Source organism: Oenanthe melanoleuca, chromosome 4 (assembly GCF_029582105.1).
Source record: "Oenanthe melanoleuca isolate GR-GAL-2019-014 chromosome 4, OMel1.0, whole genome shotgun sequence".
In the NCBI taxonomy this organism is placed as follows: domain Eukaryota; kingdom Metazoa; phylum Chordata; class Aves; order Passeriformes; family Muscicapidae; genus Oenanthe; species Oenanthe melanoleuca.
The window spans coordinates 14,857,233-14,877,190 of NC_079337.1; the positions used below are offsets into that span (position 1 = coordinate 14,857,233).

Below are 19,958 nucleotides of genomic sequence, written 5' to 3' on the forward strand. Positions count from 1 at the left end.
AATGGTAGGAAAAGGCACTTGAAGGGAAACTCATACTGACATATATCTGACAGAGAGGAAAAAGGCAAAAGGGCATTCAGTCTTCTGCAAAAGTCACAGGCCTCTCCTGAGAGGAGAAACAGTTGAGACAAAGTTAACTGTGTGTTAAGCAGAAAGCTTTCAGCCAACCCTTTATTTTCTGTGCACCAAAACTTGTTCTCAGGCAGCTGTTACAAATCCAGAGCATTTTTGGCCAACAGAGGGTGGTTGTGGATTGTAGTAGTGTCATTAGTGAAAAGCTTTCCTGGAAGGATGTGCTGAGAATGGCCAAGGACACAACAGTGAGGTGCCAGCTCCCTTGAGGCTCATCCAGGGAGCTCCTCTTGGGCAAGGGCAGGAGGGGACAGTCTGGGGAACATGCAGGTGGAGATCCTCTTGCACTGGCACACACTCAATCCATATGGAGCACAATATAGCAATTTGTTCTAAGGGTGTTTTACTGTAAATAGTCCACTGTGACTTTTTTTCCCCTAATTGATACTTTAAATTTATTATTTTAGCTTTTATAATTTCATCAGAGGAAACAAAAGATTATGTGGTTATTTTTTTTCCTTTTGCTCCTTTTCCTATATGCAATCCAAACTGAACTTCAGGTTTTTAGTGATAATTCTGTACATTTCTTAGAGTATTTCTAACAGCACATTTCAGTACAACCAAATGACAACTGATATACACTGAAACATGACCACTAAATAAAGTGCTTTTGTGGAGAAAGTGAGTTTTATTTTTGTCCCTACCCCAAGCATAGCTTTCTGATGGCAAAGGCAAAACAAAAGGTGAGTATTTATTTACAGTGTAATAATTAACATTATCACTTAAGGAAGCCAGGGACCATTCAGCCATGCAGATACACTTATTGTAACAGCACTAATTAGCAGGCTCTTTCTAGGAGCAGGATCACACCCATTGCACAGCCCAGAAAGGCATCTGGACTAGTTGCCCCACAGCCTGACCTGCTACTATTAAATTTTTAGAAGGGCCATGCTGACACAATGTGGTTTCCTCCCCAAGTGCCTGTCTCTTCCTTGTTCTTTTACCTATCAGCCTCCCTCAACAGGGACAGCTGTAGGTATAGATCAGAGCTCAGAAGGCAGCATGCATATATTATATTCTGGCTGGCTGTGAGGGCAAGACACCAGTATATGATGCCAGCAGCAGGGAATGGGGAAATGGGGACTTCAGACAGACAGCCTCTGACTCCACTACTACCTCTATAACCTACCTATGGCTCTCCTGCACTGAGCCACAACTGTAATCCTAAAATGGTAGTGGGAGGTAGTACAGCTTCCTTGGCAGGACAAGGCTGCTGCCTTAAAAGGACTGGGGAAGGGGAAAGCAGGAACACAGTGTTCACAGATTTAGAAATAATAAAATTTGCCTTTTAGGTGCTGGGATCACAGGTGCTAAGACAGGAAGGCTAAATGCTGTGATGGAGTGAACACAATGAAAGCAAAGTTGTGTTTTTATTTACTATATTAGGAAAAACTCCATGACCGTCTGATCTACATTGGCACAACTTAGGTAAGGTGAAAAGGTCAGGGGTTTAATTCTCTTCAAATGCAGCAGGATGTCTGCCCTCAGGAGCAGTTTGTCAAGGTTTGCTCACAGCTGGCCAGTGCTATGAATGTGTGGCTGGGTGATGTTGGCTGGAGGAGGAGCTCCATGGGTCAGTGCTGAGATACTTCAGAAATGCTGTCAAGCTGACTTTGGGGTTCAGCCAGTTGTGTCCCATAGCCCAGCACCATGATACAGCAGTGAAGTGTGTCCAGAATTTAATTTTTAAAGCTGTATTTAAATATACTTCATTCTGGGTAGGCTGGCTGTGGAGCTCTAAGGAGCTTCTGTATGCAAGTTGTACTGTTCTGTACCTAGAGCTACTGCACAGTCAAGATATACATTGTTATAAAGAGCTTGCCTGCAGCAAGGGCTGGCTTTTTCTGTGGCAGCCCAAACCTACTGTATTATAACCCAAAGCTGGCATTTTCCTTTGGGAATCCTAACTGTGAATGTTTTTGACTTAGCCAGAAATCCTATCTGCAGGGAGAAGCTCACATATCCCCCTGTGGTCCCCAGCGCTCCCTCTAGGACAAGAGGACATAAACCTTGTTTGCAGACTGCTTCTATAAATGACAGAGCTCAGGGTGGGGCATCTCAGCACCAGATTTCAGTGGATGAGTCTGAAGGAAGCATTCCCTTAGCTAGCTGCTAGCCAGGAAAGGGGAGGAACAGCAGGGCTCATGGGTGCTGCTCCCTGCCTGTTCCCAGCTCCAGCTGGCAGCAGGCTTCTGTCCTACTGCACAAGGGACCCCACACCACACTCTCCATCCATACCTGCCTGCACGAGGCCCAACACATAATGTGGATTTGGTTCAGAATTCTGATTATGGACAAAGTTACCTAACGTTTCACAAGGACAGCCAGGTGAAGCACAGTCTCTTGTGCGTGCACCGCTTTCCCTAAGTGGAGGAAGGCAAGAAGAGTTCGGTGAAAGACGAGATGAGGCTGTAATAGGATTTCTCATCGTCCGTCAGTCCTGCGTTGCCCGGTCTGATCACCACAGCCACGTGAGTGTCCGCCTCCTCGGCTGCATTGGCTTCTGAAACAGACAGAGTGGGGACAGAGGAGCTGAGAGCTGCTCACTGACCTCATCAGGGTCCCCAAGGCTTGAGGATGCCCCAAAACACTCGAGTGCCTCTAAAGGCTGAGACTGAGAAAGCAGCGTTTGCACGTGGCAGGGCTCTAGAGAGGAACCAGCTCCTGGCAGACCTGCTGTGGATGGCTGTAGCTGCAGGAAGGGACAGGAGCTGGCTGCCTCACCATCCTCTCCCCTCTGCCAGCTGATGGCTTCCAAGGCACCTTGCAGGCAGCACACACCATCAGCTCAATTCCTGTCATGAGGCTGTGGTCAGACCCCCCTCCCCCAGTCACTTCTCACAAGCTTCTTTTTGCTCCCTGAGCACAAAAGACCACTGGAAGATGATCCAGGGAAAAGGAGGTAACTACAAGGTCCCAGCAGCTCTGCTGCCAAGGCTGGGGAGGAGGTAAGGACTAACTCTGGGGGACTGAACTGGCTTAGACTGAGACCCAGTGCCATTTCTGCCAGAAAGATATTTCCAGCAAAAGCAAGAATTAAATTACCTTCTCAAGCCTGGCTTTCCAGGGGTCAAGCCTTGGCAACCTGAAGCAACGTTTTCCTGGTGCTGAACACAACCTAACCATGAGTGGCACAAAGAACCAGCCACGTAGCACCACAGCAAACACCATCATTTCCCCTGAGCACTGCCAGACCACTGACCCTGTTTGTAAATGGGGCATGCTTCAGCTCTGCTTCAGCAGTCTCTTTCCTGGCTGGTGCAAAGGCAGGTTTTCTACTTGACCTATTTTCCCCCATTGCAGCGCTGCACACGGACATCCCACTGCTGTGTGCAAGCCTGGGTGTGTAAAGGAGGATGGCAGCAGCAAGGGGGAAGGTGCTGAAGCACTTCTGGGGTGCTTGTGGGAAGTCAGAAGCACACCTCTGAAGAGCACTGCCTGCCCTGCACAGGTGAGAGCCAGTAGGACTGGCAGGTCACATACCTCGAGGGACATCTGTCAGGAAGAGGATGTTGTTGGTGGCACACCCAATACTGGCAGCAATCCTCCTGTAGCTCTCACTTTCTACCTTGGGGCCTATTTTGGTATCAAAGTGGCCATCAAAGAGCTGAAAGAGAGAGAGAAGCACAAGCCATTGCTGAGTGCTACCTGAAGAGCAGGGATAAGCCTCCCTCCCTCCCTTTCTGCCACAGTAACGAGGGGTTGATGCAGCCATGCTCTCACAATCAACTGTTTGAGCTGAATTCCCACGGATCAAACCCACTGCCCCACCTTCCTGTCACAGAATTCATACCCGAAGTATTACAGCAAGGGAGGTTGTGAGGGGAGTGCTCTGCAGGGGGAAAGCTGTAAGGAAGGTGGTAAGGTTATCTACCTCTAGAATATCACCTTCTGTAGAGTATCCAAAGAGGAGCTTCTGGGCTTCAACGCTGCCTGAAGAGTAGATGTAGACCTTCATCCCTGCTTCCCGCCACTTCCTGATGGCTGGAACAACGTCCTCAAAGATTCTGCAGCAAAACAGGGCAGCAGGTAAGGGCAAACCCAGAGGCACCTGGAGGGACATCATTAACCAGGCACTGTGACAATTAATTTATCCCATTAGTTTGTGAGGGGACTTCATTGAAAATGAACCAGGCAGTCTCTTTCACCAGCAGGGGATGCAGAGCTGGGCAAGGAGATTTTAGAGATTTCACTCCTTGAATGCAGCCAAGCAGGCAGCTTTCTCCACAGTTTTTGGATCACTGTAAAACAATTTAGCTTTGTTTTTAAAACAAAACCAACAGGATATCTGTCTCTCTTGACTTGTTTTTGGGTTTTGTTACATCTCTGTTACATTTTTCTGTGAGCTCCTTTTCTTCTTCCTCATTCCTCATTTGAAAAACACTTTGTAAATTTATGGGTTTGTTTTACTTACTTAGAGACCTGCAATGCATAGTTTAACCAAATATCTCTTAAATAAGGAGATCAGACTTAACTTAAGTTGCCCCTACTTAAGCCCTCCTGTACTGTGAATGAAACATAAAGAGGAATCTGAAGACAAAAAGAAGTGGAAAAGCAGGAAGCACACAGGTAAAAGATAAAGGAGGAGGAAACAACTGAGAGGGTCTGACCCTGCAACCCTGGCTTGTTTATACTTGTTCCAAAATATGAGTGCAATTTCGGGATAAGACATGCAAGTAGAGAACTGTAAGAGGTTCGTACTTGTGTCTTAGACTCTTGGTAAACCAAGAAATCTCTCAAATATTGTCTGCTGAGCTAGTATGCTACTTGTATTTGCAAGTGGGGCTTACAGGAATAGTTTATGAAACTATTCTGCTAATAACTTTCATGAAGGATGCCCCCCACGCCTGCCCCCCAGGAGGGGGCACACAACTACTCACACCATTACTCACTCTCCTTTGACGTGGCCGGTGGCATAGGCTGCCCTCCACATGTGTCCCTGCAGCTGCTTCAGTGCCGTGGTTTTCCTGTCCAGGGCCATCTGCCAGTGCACGTTGTCCACCACGGCCTGGATGACGCGCTCCAGCTCCTCCTCCCCGCTGCCGCTCTCCAGGGGGATCGGCACGGCCCCGGCCAGGCTGGAGTCCTCCTGAGCCTGCATGGTGGTGTCAGAGCGTGCTGTTAACAGTGCCAAGTGTGGGTTGGATCCCTCTACGGGCCATTTACAGTGCTTCATTACTGTAATTAAGGCAAAGAAGCAAATCCACCTGTTGGCTTCAGCCACAAGTCTCAAATTGATGCTGTGTCCTTGTTAAGAGGCAGCATCCACTGCCCTGTGTGGAACAAGTGCTTTGCCATCCCCCTGTGCTGCTTCCCAAAAGAGGTTTGGATGCAACAAGAGAAGGGCACAGTGTAGGCAAAAAGCTGGAAAGTCTTGGCTCAACAGCTGCCCAGGGGCTGTGAAGACCAAGGTGAGCTGAGGAAAGCTGCTGCCCCCAGGCTTTGGATGGGAGAGAATCCAACCATCGAGGCAACCAGCCTCTATGGATGAGGGCAGAGACAGGGAAAAATGTGGGGTGTCCAGGAGAGTCTGAGTGACCTGGAGCCTCAGGCATGCCATGAAAATGCAGACACAGAATAACTCTGTTACTTCACCTGTTTCCTCAGCAGTCCGACATCCTGCTGGCACTCCTCCTCCTCCCAGTGAGCACGCAGATACTCCTTCACGTTGTCTTTGATGTAAGGGAACAACGTCTCCTGGCAGAAAAACAGGCTGCTCCTTTAACCTGCCACAGGTAAGGCTGACTGGCTTTTAAAGGAACTGCTCACACATGCTGCCATGTACAGTTATTTTCCCAAACTCAAGCTTCCCCTACAGTGCTGCAGCTGGTGAAACTTCCTGCCAAGGGTGTCTGCCTGGTTACAGAAATGTTTACATAGCTGAAAGTTTTAAAACCTGCAATGGAAAGGTGGGTGCTAACTTTTCCTAGTCTTGCCAAAAAATGTCTCAAATGGCACCACATTCCCACTATCTGAGGAGTTCAAGGCTAACAATGTATGCACTCTGAACAGGTTATGCTATTGTATTTCTGAGGGGGCACTTGTCCTAGCAAAGGTCATTCTGAAAAAAACCTCTCAACCTCTCACCAAAGCTAGAGGACCTTTTAAAATGAAAAGCCTGGTCCAGTGACACCAAACTCCACAGGACAGTCTTGCAAATGAAATTAAATGGGGTTTGGGAACAGTGCCACAGGAAAATTACAAACCTTCAATTACAAACCTTCCCAGAGATCCCAAGGGCAACCAGAAATAATTACAAATTGCTCTCATTAGTGGTGCTTCACGAGTCAGAAGCCACAAGCAGCCACTGTGCATCTCCGGGTGTGAAAAAAGCCTCAGGTCAAAAAGGGCAGGGAAATCCTTCCTTTGGGTAGAGAACTGAGCCTTTCTTAATTGGGGAAAAAACTAACCTGAACTCACCTCTCCTCAAAAATGGCCCATAGTTCCTTGTTGTATGTCACCTTTAGCTTGTTACTGAATTAAGAAAGCAGTGGTCCTGAGAGTGTGATGTGGTAGCAGAACTTCAGGATTTTCTATTGCTCTAATATTGTGTTTTCCATGTTGTATATTTTAAAAACAATGCAAATTGCCTAAAGAATTACCGCAAACTGGCTAGGGAAATCAAAAGCCTTATAATGCCCCCAGTTACTCTCCCATTTCCTTTATTTTCAAACTATCCTTTAAATCACAGATGAAATTAAAGAGAATCCACTGGGAAATGCAGCTGACCTGCTGGCTTGGTTTAATCTCCTTTACAACTCAGATGTCAAAAGGACCCAATTGTTTTTCAAAAGCAGTGTTTCATACTCTTGTGCTGGCTAAAACAAACTTCCAAACAGATTCTGAAACATCAGTGGATTCTGTAATTTGGGGACACCCATGTGACAGCTGGAGTAGTAGACAACTAGTGGGACAGATGGTTTATGAATGTCAAAAGTGATCCCAGTCAATGATGTGCTAAGTTTAATAGGCCATGAGTCTGTGTGATAGAAAGACTCCAAATACTCTCTTTTCTGGTATCTTTCCTTAATCCACCCATCAACTGACTTATTCTATTTCCTTACTTTGCAGATTCAGTAATTCTAACATTAGAGAAAGGATTAAATAAAATCGTTTAATACTGAAGAATACTGTCTGCTGAACCATCAGTGGACCTTTCAAAGGCAAATAAAGGTTAACTGAAAGACCAAATGAAATAATTTGTTCCAAGCATTTTCAGGATTTCCATCAAACTGAATTTTATTGAGAACCAAAGCTCATTTGGCCTCCCTGCAGCAGAAAGACACTGGGTGGAAACCCAGAGTCTCAGGTGCGTGGCATGTTGTCTGCACAACTGCAAAACGGCTTCAGGGTGGACAGAAACAACTTATTGCTCTGATAGATGTTTAGTCAGAAACCTGAGCTGTCCAAAGTGTTTGAATTGACAGCTATTGAGGGGAGGGAGGCAGCTGTAATGCCATCTAGACCTGAAGTTTCTTCGAGAGCACGGACAGGAAAGATGTAGGTCACGCTGTTCAGCTAGTAAACTGTGTTAGCAGAAGTCTCTAGAAAGCCTGCAGGAGCCTTCACCTGCCATGTGGGTCACAAAGCACCTTTGTAAGCCACCGGCTGCAAAGATCTACCAAAGGTCTGGTGGAGAAATCGCGGTGAATTGAGGGCGGGAGAAGGGATCCATCCGCTCGCTGGACCCGCGCCTATCACCATTTGCGGTTCTCCTACAGACTCGCCTTTTGGGATCTGCACCTAGCCCAGCACTCCCAGGAGTCTCAAGCATTTCCCTCGGCAAGGGAAGGCGCTCGTACACCCGGTGTGTCCCTGCGCCGGGGGCACCGGGCTGTGCCAGCCCCCGAGGGGACCCGGCAGCGGAGCCCCGCCACCAGCGATCACTGCACACCGCTCATTCTGGCACTGGGGCAGGAAACACCGCGCTTCAAAGAGGCTGTCTGCAGACCCGGGTGCGGTGCTGCAGCTCCTGTCATCAAAGGAACAGCCATGCTCGAGGGCTTTTCCCGGCTCGGCTGCGAGCACTCCAACTGCCCTGAACCCATAAAATAAATCCTGACCTGCCCTGCGGCAGTGACCCGCTCCCCAGCCCACCAAAGGGGCGGCCGACCGGCAAGACAAGGCGTACTTGCTCGTGAGCATTATTGGGAAAAAGGCAGATAAATGGACACGGCTGCGGCTCCCGGCGGCCCCTCGGCCTGCCGGGGAGTGAGGTCGCGGTACGAAGGGCGCTGCTACCGGAGCCCCCCGCGGTGCCCGGCTCTCACCTGGACGAAGGCGATGGGGGTGGTGGTGCCCTCGATGTCCAGCAGGATGGCGCGCACCTCCGCCGGCACCGGCAGCACGCCCATGGCGGCGGCGGCACGTGGGGCGCACCGGGGACGCGCGGCGGCGGGGAGCGCCGCGCCGGCTGTGCCCGCCCACGGAGCGCCCGCCCCGCCCCGCCCCGCCGCCGCCGGAACCGGGTTTCTGGGTGACGCGGTAGCACCCAGCGCCGGCAGGCCCGCTCAGCCGCGGCGCCCGCCCGTGGCGGTACCCGGTGCGGCGGTGGCCGTGCCCGCCCGGAGCAGCGGCACCGGCCTGGCCCGGCCCAGCCCGCGCGATGGCGGCCACAGCGCGGCTGCTGCAGCCCCGCCGCGAGCCGCCGGGGGCGCTGCGGCGCCGGGCGGGAGGGCGGCGCTGATTGGCTGCCGGCGCGGGTATATAAGGGAGGCGCAGGCGGTGCCCGGATCTCTTCCGCCGCCATTTTCTGCCGGGAGCAGGTCTCCGCTGTGTCCGCCGCTCGCACGAGCACCCCCGCCGCCCTCGCCCCGCCATGGAGGACGCGACCGAGATGAGCGGCGGCCAGGAGGAGTTCGCCGAGGGCTCCAAGATCAACGCGAGCAAGAACCAGCAGGACGACGGGTAGGGCCGGGGATGTGGCGGGGGGGAGCTGTGGGGGAGTAGCGCGGCCATCTCCGCCCCCCGCCCCGCGGCTCGGGGGGCGGCTCGGTGCTGGCGGGAGCGCGGCCTTGCCTTCGCTTCCCTTCCCGCAGCATGGCCGCGCCCGCCTTTGTGTCCCGGGCGGGTGACCCAGTTTCCGCGGGGCGGGGACACAAACGGGGGGGCCGGTCGGGGCCGTGACGTCACCGGCGGCCTGTGGGGGCGCGGGGGGGCTCCCCCGGCGCTCCCTCACCCCATCCGTATTTCTGCCCTCCAGGAAAATGTTCATCGGAGGCCTCAGCTGGGACACCAGCAAGAAGGACCTGACGGAGTATCTCTCGCGGTTCGGCGAGGTTGTGGATTGCACCATCAAAACAGACCCGGTCACTGGGAGGTCGAGGGGGTTTGGGTTCGTGCTCTTCAAGGATGCTGCCAGCGTGGAGAAGGTGCGTGCTTTTCCTGCGGAGCGATGGCACGAAGCCAGCTTGAGTGGCTGTGGTGATCTGAGACTTTGTTCCTTTGTCTGCTTCTTAGGTGTTGGAACTGAAGGAACACAAACTGGATGGGAAGTTAATAGATCCTAAAAGGGCAAAAGCGCTGAAAGGGAAGGAGCCACCCAAAAAAGTGTTTGTTGGTGGGCTGAGTCCGGATACATCTGAAGAACAGATTAAGGAGTACTTCGGTGCTTTTGGCGAGGTATGGTATATTGGCATATAAGAACACCTCTGGTTCTCGAGTGTAGTCTTACCTCTCTCTTAAATAACTTGTGAGGAGGGAGTTGACCAAAACTAGAGGTAGTTTAATCTGTATGTTAATGATTTCATAAAATTGTAATGGTCTGATTTATGCACTGTGTATAGTTTCTGGTGGCTTAAGAAGTTGCTCGCAGATTTCACACATTGTTTATATTCATTTTGATTCCAGATTGAAAATATTGAACTTCCCATGGACACGAAGACAAATGAAAGGAGGGGGTTTTGTTTTATCACATACACAGATGAAGAGCCAGTAAAGAAGTTACTAGAGAGCAGATACCACCAGATTGGTTCAGGCAAGGTGGGAAAACTCTTCTTCTTAGCATGTGAAATCTATCTATAGGCTTCTGTAAAAGCAGCTCACAAAATGCTCTTGGAATTCTTGATAAGTTAAAGAATTTCTTTCCTTACAGTGTGAGATCAAAGTAGCACAGCCCAAAGAGGTGTACAGACAGCAGCAGCAGCAGCAAAAAGGAGGGAAAAGCAATTCTTCTGGTGGACGTGGAGGCGGAAGGGGGCGTGGACGGGGTGAGTGTTTTCAGTGGTTCTATTAATGTGAAAAAGTACTTAACTAACACTCAGATGTTTGTTGGTATTCTAGTTTGAAGACTGTGTGCAGATCTCATGTTTAAATCAAATGTGTAAAATAGCCTGTTAGCAAGTGGTGTTTTGGTGGTTATGGTTGCTTGGTGAAGCTGAGGAATCTCCTCTTGCTCTGCTTGCATTCAAGTGGTGAAGGGGCAAGGTGGATGTGGGGTGCTTCTGTACACCCTTAGTGGACAGTGTAGCCAGCACAGTTACACTTTCACCTGAAAGGGATACACTCAATTGGCCCGTGGAAGAAGCCAGGAGCTGTTTGCTAAGGACTAGGGTGGTCACTGCTGCTCCTTCAAATGGATCAGAAGGAATCAGCTGTTATGTTACAGGCTAATGCATCTCAATCTTTAAAGGCCAAGCAGTTGCAACTCACATCTTGCAGTAAGGCTCGTCCTGTGCTGTCACTTGGTGCTCAGGCAATTACTGATTATTCTCATATCCAAAAAGTTAGATAAGGGGGCACAGGAGAGGAGTAAAATAAGTTTTGAAACTTACACTTGTTATACCTGGTTTCAGGTCAGGGACAAAACTGGAACCAAGGATTTAATAACTATTATGATCAAGGCTATGGGAATTACAACAGCGCTTACAGTGATCAGAGCTACAGTGGCTATGGAGGCTACGACTACTCGGGGTACAACTATCCCAACTATGGATATGGGCCGGGATACACAGATTACAGTGGTAAGTGCTTTTGTCCTCATTCCCGATAACAAGAGCATGCATCCCCTCTCTGGAGCACTGCTCTTGCTCAGCCCATGGCTCTGAAGATGAGATCTGTTGGTGTGCTGCTGTGTGTGAAGTCTCCTTCTGAGGCTGGATGTTAACGCTTGTGGGTTCTGTTTTTCCCCCATGTCACCTCCAGGCCAACAAAGCACGTATGGGAAGGCGTCCCGTGGCGGCGGCAACCACCAAAACAACTACCAGCCGTACTAGAGCAGTACCTAGTACCTGACTAACAGGTGTGTACATGAGCACGAGCTCCACTCCCACTACCTCTAATCTAATTTAAAGATCAATAGACAAACGAAGAGTAAAAACTTGCCTAGCATGACTTTTCCTTTTAATTAAGCTTTTGTTAACTTAAAAAATACTTTTTTTTTTTAAAACCAGCTTTGCCTACGTGTCTATAGATCTTTAACTTTGTAAAAATGTGACTTTATCTTCTTTAGTACTTCAGAAAAACATAAGAGTTTTTCTGGTTTGCGTTGTGTACCAGGTGATCTAGAGGAATAATTAAACTTATTAGAAGTATTAACAGGTAAAGTACTGAAATGGGTACAACTTAAGGAAAACAAGAATGTTGTCTTCTAACTCTGACATTATACCTTGTTTGTACCCGCCAGCGGGAACTTCATTGCAGGCCGTGTGTCACCCTGACCACGTCTATCTCTGGGGTCGCACGTTGCAGGCAGAGCGCAAGGCATACACCAGAAAACGCTGTCCTGTGGTATGGTCTCTTCCAACTTCATGTACCAGCGTAAAGATTAAAGTGGAAAACTTCAGACTTTGGCTTCTTTTTTTAATCTTTTTTGGAGATTAAGTGTCTTTAACTTAAATGGTTTTTTACAGGAGTTAAAGTACATAAATGCCTTTACAGCTTAATCATTTGGTCTTCTGTTTAGTGTTGTATTTCAATTGTGGAACCTCATTTTAAATGTGCATTCTTTAAGATTTTAATGCTTGCTTTTTTCTTTTTATAGCTAATAGTGAAATCTGCAAACCAAAACGAACTTTTAAATCTGGATAAACATTAAAGATCATATGCATATCAACTGTCTGAACTAAAGTGACCTGACTTGTGTTGCACATAAGTCGTTAAGTTGTATAAACAAATAATCAGAAAGCCTTTTGGCAGTGTTTCCAATGGAAAAGAATGTGATCCAGAGCCTGCTTGCTTGTCTAAATTGGATGGTTCTTGTTTTGAGCAGTCTCCTAGATGGGCTGAATGGCAATATTTGGGAAAATAAATTACTGATGGGTAACTAAACAAACCTCTTTTGTTACCTTAATAAATATGCATATGATCTTTAACAGTGAAGAAAGGAATATATAGAAGACTTAAAGCAGTTCATGAAAATGGACCTTTTAACAATCCTGTAGTAACTGTCACAGTTCTGACATGCATTTTGTCTTGATTTTTTAGGTAGAGATACTGCAACAAAAAGCCATCTTGCAACGCATCGTGAGTGAATGGAGGGTGGTCTTCGTGAGAGGAAATGACTATTTTGTAAAAGACTTTTAGTGTATGACACAACTGTGTCCAACTGTACATAGCGGCCGACTAGTTTTCTTTTATGGTTTTTACTTTCTTTTTGCCATTCATGTTATGACACAATGTGGACTTGTGTTTATACAAACTTTATTTGTATAATTTCATGTTAAAAGATTCTCTAATAAATGCTTACTTAAGTGAGTGTGTATTCTTGTTGTCACCTTAAAGTGGCATAACTACAGTTTTGCTTGGATAGAAGGGCAGGTACCTCTCTGGAGATCAGGGTTACTGTGAGAGCAGATCCATACAGCCCATTCTTCCTCCTGATCTGTCCTGACAGCACCAGAGTGCTTGGAATGAGCATCACTGTGGCAGATGGCAGAGTCCTGTCCTGCCCTCTGCAGCAAAGATGAGAGAGTGGTCTGTGGCACAATGCTGCCAGTTTTGTACATCTCAGGAGGGAGCTAGAGCTGTAGCAGCACTTCTTTAATGCTGACAGCACTGCTGGAGGAGTTGGAGCTTCCCAAGGTTTTTCAAACACTTAAAACCTCAAGTATTCTAGAGCCTGGCTTATTTACTTTCCTACACTGCCTATTTCTATTCCAGTTCCAAGCAGGAGATTACAAGTGCTTGAACTTTAGGGTCAGCAACTATTTTCTGTATAACTTGATACAAGTAATGTGCTGTAAGTATTCTTCTCACCTGGATCAGAAAACAGGTTTCCCATCCAGTGCACACTAGCAAGCAACACCTAAAAGCCTTGAGTGTCTGATTGCTGAAGAAGGAACACTGAATTAACCCAGCACATTTCTAGATCAGGAGAGTGATTGCGATGGGTAAAGGAGTATATGCATTTGTCTGAGGCAAAAGGATTGCAGCAGTCTGCCTGAAGATTTGATGTTTCTCAGCACAAATACCTAGTCAAGCATCAAAATTAACCTTGTTTGTTAAAGCTCACAAACTAAAGAATCAGCACAAAGCCACAGCACTGAGTTTATCTGCTGCATTCATGAGTGCAGCTGGATCTGGCACTGTCCTCCACAGTAACTGAGGGGCTGAGGGAGACTTGTGCCACAAGGCTGTGGCGTCATTGCTACGGTGGTTTGTTAATACATAAATCTCTGCCAAGAGCCAAGTTTTCCTTCAATCTGTGCTCCTCCTGCTCTACTTGGCCCTTGTGCAGTGCAGCTGGAGTAGTGTGTCCAGGCCTGGGCTCCTCAGCACAGGAAAGGCGAGGGGCTCCTGGAGAGGGTGCAGTGAAAGGCCACGGAGATGATGGGGGGCTGGAGCATTTCTCTTAGGAGGAGAGACAGCGGCAGAGAGACAGAGCTGGGCCTGTTCAGTCTGGAGAAAGCAAGGGGATCTCAGCAATCACATGAGTATCTCAAAGGCAGGTGCCAAGAGGATGGTGCCAGGCATTTTTCAGCGCTGCCCAGTGGCAGGACAGGGAGCAATGGCCACAAACTAAAGCACAAGTTCCACTTAAAGCTGAGGAAGGACTTCTTTGCTTTGGGGGTGGCAGTGCACTGAACAGTTTCCCAGGGAGGTTGTGGAGGCCCTCTCTGGAGCCATTCCAAACCCACCCCGACCTGTTCCTGTGTCGCCCGCTCCAGGTGGCCCTGCCTTGTCAGGGAGGTTGGACTGGGCGATGCCCAGAGCCCCGTGCAGCCCCACTGATCCGTGAGTGTCCCCGCCGCCCCGCCGCCCCTGCACTCCCCGGGCCGGGCCGGAGCTCCCCCCGCGCCCTCACGGCTCCCCGGGGGCGGCGTCACGTGTCCCGCCCGCCGCGCTCCTTCCGGCCGCCATTTTAGGTTGGGTCGGTGGCGGCGCCATTAAAAACAGGGAGCCGAGAGGAGGAGGGATCGGCGGGATCGGCGCGCTCGGCCGGGGCCGCCAGCGGGGCCGGGGCCTCGGCGGGGAGGCGGCGGCACCGGGGGTGGCCGGTGCGGGGCGGCGGCGGCGCCATGGCGGATCAGCAGTTCGCTCTGGACTCGGCGGCGGTGGCGGCCGGCGGCAGCGCGGCGGAGCCGGCGGAGCAGCCTGAGGGGCAGGCGGGGGCGGGGAGCACCGATGGGGGAGGCGGCGGCGGCGGCGGGATCGAGTCGGAGGGAGCCAAGATCGACGCCAGCAAGAACGAGGAGGACGAGGGGTGAGCGGCAGGGGTGGGCTGCGTGTCCCGGGCGGGGCCCGGCGCCCCCGGCCCCGTTCGCCGCCCTGTTTGTTTACTTGGCGCCTCGGCGACGTCACGGGCCGGGCCGGGCGGCGGGGGCGGTGTCTGGTCCCTCGGTGTGCAGACGGGGTGGTGTGCCTCGAACTACAGACCCTTTTTAGTTATTTTTCTTGTTAACGATGCCTTTTCCATGAGTTGAAGTGCGGTGCGTGCGTGAAGACCGTAACTCGATGTAGCCGAGTGCTCTGGTTGCAGTCGCAAACATTACAGTGTGTTAGCTAAGTGCCAGAGGCGTCAGGCACCGGGAATTCTTCCCAGCCTGAAACATGCCTCTGCTGCTCACGGAACTTGCTGTCGGGAGGATTGTGTTAGGCGGTGTCCGGACTTGAGAAGTTGGAGTCCAAAAGGCAGGAAGTCGGGGGAGGTTCAGGTTATGCATCAGGAAAAGGTTTTTCGCCTAGAGGGTGGTTGGGCGCTGGAACAGGCTCTACAGGGAAGTGGTTACAGCACCAAATCTGCCAGAGTTCAAAAAGCACTTGGGAAATGTTCTCAGGCGCATGGTGTGAATCTTGGGCTGTCCTGTGCAGGGCTGAGAATTGGCCTTGATGATTCTGATAGGTCTCTTCCAGCTCAGCATGTTCTATTACTCTGTTAAAGACAGCTTTTAATCTTCATAGGGTCTGTGCCTGGGGCAGTGTCCCTTTTGTATTGCCGGCGAAATTTGTGTGTAATAAATCCACTGACAGGACAGGCTGATGCGCTCTGCTGTCTCCTGTCAGGCTCGTGAGAAACTCGAGCTGCAGGTCTGTTTTTGGTCAAGGCAGAAAATAACCTGGATAAAGGAACACTAACCACCGTGTCCTGCAGATAACTCCTGCAAAACCTTCCTGAGTGTCTTCCTGCTTCTGTACTAACCTGGGATGTTGCTGGGAGAGATGTTAATAATCTCGGATAATGCAGAGAGAACAGGAACCTTTTTTTGAGTATTTTCCTGGGATTAGCAAAAATTAAAATAGTTTTGTTACTTCTCTTCTGTAACAGCTTCAACTGCCTTTGGAGTTTGCATGTTTGTTTTATGTATTACCCCTGAATACACACCAATTAAAGGGTTTTTGTGGGCAAATTCAGGTTCTTTTGAGGCAACAGAGCCTAGAAAAAGTTGTCTCTAAGCAGTGCAGTGACATTGGGCAGCGATTACATGTATCACATTGATTTGTAGTCTAGTTCAGTCTTTTTGACCTGTCACTTCTTAATGCTGTAGACGAAACAAAGTGTTTTGGTAACATTTCTGGTAGTAAAGGAGAAAAAACCATATCTGTGATACCTTGCTTAGCTCATTCTGATGTTTGAAAGCTTTCCCAGTGCACTTCTGGTAACTTATTTTGGGAAGCTGTGTGTGCTGACGTGACTTAGACCAGCCAGACTGTGGGCTAGGAAATGTAATTATTTTACAAGCTCTTGGCAGTGCCGTGACACTGCTCCTGAATTGTCATGCTCGTGTTTGTGTTACAGCCTTGAGCTGAGCTCAGTTTTGCCTTGCAGCAGTAGTTTATGTAGGGGCAGACTGAAGCAGCTGTGGTTTGCTGCTCTGCAGCTGGGCTCAAAGGTGCAGTTACTGCTTGGAGAGGTGAAAAACCTTCAGAGGCTGTTGGTTTCAAGCTCGTGTTTTTGGTGTGTCTGTCCTTAGGGATACAAAACGGGTCTGTATCTTAATACTGAGACAGGTGGTTTGTGTAGCAAGTGTCAGGTCGGTAGTAACTGCTAGAGCATCACCCCTCGTGTGTCAGAAACACGATGCTGCATCCTCTGTGTCTTCTGTTAAAAAAAGCCTCCCCAGAAGAGCAAACAAGCTAAAGACCCTAGTGATGGGTGAACAAAGGGCAGAAAGCTCCTTTGGTTTACTGTGTGTGCTGGTATGAGGCTGCTGGTTTGCCGAGGTGGACATGAGGACAGTGAGAAGTCACAGCTGACAGAAAGGGCTGTTGGTACTTTGTTGAAGAGAGATCTGGAACTAATTGGAAAAGTTGATAAAGGGATAGGGAATTGGTATTCCTTCGTTACAGATTTGGAGACTTGTTCTAAAAACATCTGAAGCTCCTGAACCCCTCATCTGTATGGATGTTTGTCAGGAACGGAATGCTCTTGTTAGTTCTGTGAGATCAAAGCTAATTCATCAGAGGTAGTTCACAGGAGCAGCTTTTGATTCGAGAGAGTTTGAGTTGTGGAGGTACAATGCTCTTTTATGTGATTGGCAGGAATATTTATGCGTGGGAAGTAGAAGGGTTGGAAACATGATACAGTGGTTTTTCAGGTTTCCTGATAACTGTGCCTGATTGTGAAATAGGTTGGGACAGTTAAAATGGGCAGAGCTTAGTTGAAAGCTCTTTTATAGATCATAATGGATCATATTTTTTGGTTAGAGCTCACAGTAAAATCTTCTTTATCAGTATTAGAAGAGATCATCTCAAATCAAATCCTCTTTTGAATGGGTTCCTAAGCCTAATAACATGGAATGTTTCATTTGTGTGTATACTGGCTTGATTATTCATCTTTTGATATTTTTTATGCCTTACTAACATGATGGGATGGTTATGATTTGATTCTAAGCTTCTAGTGTGCTTTTGAAAATACAGATTATTAATTATGTGCTGTACACATCTGCCCAGCAGCACTGGTGCTGCAGAAATATTGGGAAGACATTCTCTTGATGATAATGGATTATGCCAGGTGTTTATATGAAGTTTTTGTGAGAAAAGAGAACTTCTGACCAACCAGTACTTTGCTTTTTCTTAACTGCTTTCTGTGGAAGGGAACTTAACTAAACTTTATTTTAGTTCATTAATTTGAACATATGTCCAGTTCAGACTGGTAGATAAATGCTTCTGTTTTAACCACACTTCTTACAAATCTAATCTGCCTGTGTGTGTGTTTCATTAGCAGTTGTGTGGAGGCTCCACAGATAACTGGATGGAATTAAACCTGTGGTGGAGATACAAAGAAGTAGTAAAATATCTTTTTGTTGCTACTAGTGGTTTCTTGGGACAGCAGACTAAGCAGCTGCAGGAGAAGACAGTGAAAAATGTTTGTGTATGTGGAAGTCTTTATCAGTCCTGGCCAGAATCATTTAAGCAAGTTGTCAAAAAGTGCAGGCCTGTGTGTGTAGTGACATGACTGATAAAATCCTGCCAGCTCCGTGCATTAGGTAATTGAGCTCATAAAGCTTGGCAGTGCAGGATTTTGGGTTACACACATTTACAGATTGACCAACTTGTCTTAACAGGAAAATGTTCATTGGTGGCCTTAGCTGGGACACAACAAAGAAGGATCTGAAGGACTACTTCTCGAAGTTTGGTGAAGTTGTAGACTGCACTCTGAAGTTGGACCCCATCACTGGGAGATCAAGAGGCTTCGGCTTTGTGCTCTTCAAAGAATCAGAGAGTGTGGATAAGGTAGGATTAATGTAATGAAACATGTCCAAATCCAGGTATCAGAGATAAAGCACTCACTAGGATGACTGTAGGTGTTGTTTGTACATCTTCTGGTAAAGATGATTCAGGAGTGCAGAGCGTGTTTAATGTGCTTGTTGAAAATGCTTTCTTTTATGAACCATCATTCTCGTGATGCTGTGTCCAGGACCAGCAGTGATTCCTGAGGAATGGATTTGGGCACTTGAAAAATACAGTGTATAAATATCTGCTGCTTGCTGCTGCAAAAACAGCATTTGCAAAGAGCTTCTAGTCTCTGCATTCCAGAGCTGTAACATGAACCCCTAGAGTAGAGCCAGTAGCTTTGATACACTTGAACTCTAGCCAAGCAAAAATTAGCTATTAACTTTTCTAAAATGCTGTGAATACAGCACACAGAAAAGTTTTTACCTTCATAACCGTTATGATATGTAAAGTATAGATTTTTTACTTCATAAGGTTTGAGGATGAGAAGAGTACTTTTTGAGAAATGTTCTACCTTTGCTTCTGCTGGGTAATAGGTGGTTCCAGTTGTCAGAACTGTCTGTGTCACTGGATAGTGATCAAAAATCACAGAACTCTTTGTTTTGGTGCAGCAAATTATTGCTGTGATCCAAGTATTGAAATTTATGCATATTTGGCCATACTCAAAACATCAGTGAAACATTTAGCTGTAAGCTTTTAAGATTGTCTTTTAATTTTCCTCAGGTCATGGACCAGAAAGAACACAAGCTGAATGGAAAGGTCATTGATCCAAAAAGAGCTAAAGCCATGAAAACAAAAGAACCCGTGAAAAAGATTTTTGTTGGGGGCTTATCTCCAGACACACCTGAGGAGAAAATACGGGAATATTTTGGAGCTTTTGGTGAGGTATGTGGTGAAACAAACTGCTTTTACTTGTGGAACTTGTTCTGTCTTCACAAATCTATTAATAAAAGCATCCCCATGTGCAGCCTGCATGGATGCTAATGTAAGATTAATGACCATTGTAGTTCCATATGTGTTAGTGGTCAGAATTTTAATGTTTTAATTACAGGCTCTGAGTTGCATAGCCTGATTTGATGGAAGGGGGAGCTGCAATAAGTCAGGGAGGGAGGCAGTGTTCTGAACAGGGTGCTTTGGTCACTTGAGTGAGATGTTCTTCAGCCACCCCAGCTCATCTCCTATAGCACAGATTGAGACAGTTTTGCCTAAATTCTGTGCAACCGTGTTGTCTGTGTCTCTCTGTCCCCAGTTCTTGGTGGTGTAGTTGAGCTAAGTATCACTGAAGTTTTTAAAAGCTGGTCTTGTATGAACTTGCTACAGTTGCTGCTCCCCTATGGGTTATCAGATGGCGCCAGCTTCAGGTCATAACTCTGTTCAGGGAATTTGGTTGTTAAATATGTGCCCTCTTACAGACAGTTCAGTCTGGACTAAGAACTTTAACTGCTGTTTGCCTAGAAAGTCTTGTGTGCCATAGGTACAGAGAACTCTGTATTTGTAGTGAGGTCACGTTGTCATATTCAAGTCTAAATAATTTCAGTTAACAGATATGATTTGTTGGAAGGATTTTGCAGTGACATGATTGGCAGGATGAAAGATAAAACTACTGTCTTCCACCAGGTCGAATCCATAGAGCTCCCCATGGACAACAAAACTAACAAGAGGCGTGGATTTTGCTTCATTACTTTCAAGGAGGAGGAGCCAGTGAAGAAAATAAT

The 19,958-nt window shown here is 47.9% G+C and overlaps 3 protein-coding genes across 5 annotated transcripts in view; 2 read left to right on the forward strand and 1 right to left on the reverse strand.

The window, feature by feature from the left end:
- Positions 1 to 732: 732 nt before the first annotated feature.
- Positions 733 to 8,738, reverse strand: ENOPH1 (enolase-phosphatase 1). The gene is made up of 6 exons (XM_056490966.1): positions 8,403 to 8,738; positions 5,728 to 5,829; positions 5,025 to 5,227; positions 4,007 to 4,139; positions 3,616 to 3,739; positions 733 to 2,635 (listed from the first exon to the last, which is right to left on the reverse strand). Exons 1-6 carry the CDS (start codon positions 8,484 to 8,486, stop codon positions 2,496 to 2,498), a joined length of 786 nt encoding a protein of 261 aa, XP_056346941.1. The 5' UTR covers positions 8,487 to 8,738; the 3' UTR covers positions 733 to 2,495.
- A 91-nt stretch (positions 8,739 to 8,829) lies between these two features.
- Positions 8,830 to 12,825, forward strand: HNRNPDL (heterogeneous nuclear ribonucleoprotein D like). Of its 2 annotated transcripts, XR_008840462.1 has the most exons (9): positions 8,842 to 9,039; positions 9,335 to 9,503; positions 9,592 to 9,753; positions 9,982 to 10,113; positions 10,226 to 10,340; positions 10,926 to 11,093; positions 11,275 to 11,371; positions 11,756 to 11,859; positions 12,556 to 12,825. XR_008840462.1 is itself a non-coding variant. In XM_056490964.1 (8 exons), the coding sequence occupies exons 1-7, from the start codon at positions 8,951 to 8,953 to the stop codon at positions 11,343 to 11,345; spliced, it is 906 nt and encodes a 301-aa protein (XP_056346939.1). In that variant the 5' UTR covers positions 8,830 to 8,950; the 3' UTR covers positions 11,346 to 11,371; positions 12,556 to 12,825. The 2 variants fall into 2 exon arrangements, 1 of the variants encoding a protein (XP_056346939.1); XM_056490964.1 differs by lacking the exon at positions 11,756 to 11,859 and having other exon boundaries at positions 8,830 to 9,039.
- A 1,637-nt stretch (positions 12,826 to 14,462) lies between these two features.
- Positions 14,463 to 19,958, forward strand: part of HNRNPD (heterogeneous nuclear ribonucleoprotein D) — a 9,229-nt gene continuing 3,733 nt past the window's right edge. For both annotated transcript variants that reach the window (XR_008840382.1, XM_056490227.1), the window contains exons 1-4: positions 14,463 to 14,773; positions 18,075 to 18,243; positions 18,967 to 19,128; positions 19,861 to 19,958. The exon at positions 19,861 to 19,958 is cut by the window's right edge and continues 34 nt beyond it. Coding sequence is in view for 1 of the 2 variants with exons in the window: in XM_056490227.1 (XP_056346202.1) it covers positions 14,589 to 14,773; positions 18,075 to 18,243; positions 18,967 to 19,128; positions 19,861 to 19,958 (614 nt within the window). In the remaining variant the exon portion in view is untranslated. The remainder of the gene's footprint in view (positions 14,774 to 18,074; positions 18,244 to 18,966; positions 19,129 to 19,860) is intronic.

Coding starts and splice junctions, on each gene's coding strand:
- ENOPH1 (XM_056490966.1), bottom strand. CDS start 8,486: ATGGGCGTGCTGCCGGTGCCGGCGGAGGTGCGCGCCATCCTGCTGGAC. Junction 4,140..5,024: donor ACCGGCCACGTCAAAGGAGA/GTGAGTAATGGT, acceptor GTTTTGCTGCAG/AATCTTTGAGGACGTTGTTC. Junction 2,636..3,615: donor CCTGACAGATGTCCCTCGAG/GTATGTGACCTG, acceptor TGTCTGTTTCAG/AAGCCAATGCAGCCGAGGAG.
- HNRNPDL (XM_056490964.1), top strand. CDS start 8,951: ATGGAGGACGCGACCGAGATGAGCGGCGGCCAGGAGGAGTTCGCCGAG. Junction 9,754..9,981: donor ACTTCGGTGCTTTTGGCGAG/GTATGGTATATT, acceptor TTTTGATTCCAG/ATTGAAAATATTGAACTTCC. Junction 10,341..10,925: donor CGGAAGGGGGCGTGGACGGG/GTGAGTGTTTTC, acceptor ACCTGGTTTCAG/GTCAGGGACAAAACTGGAAC.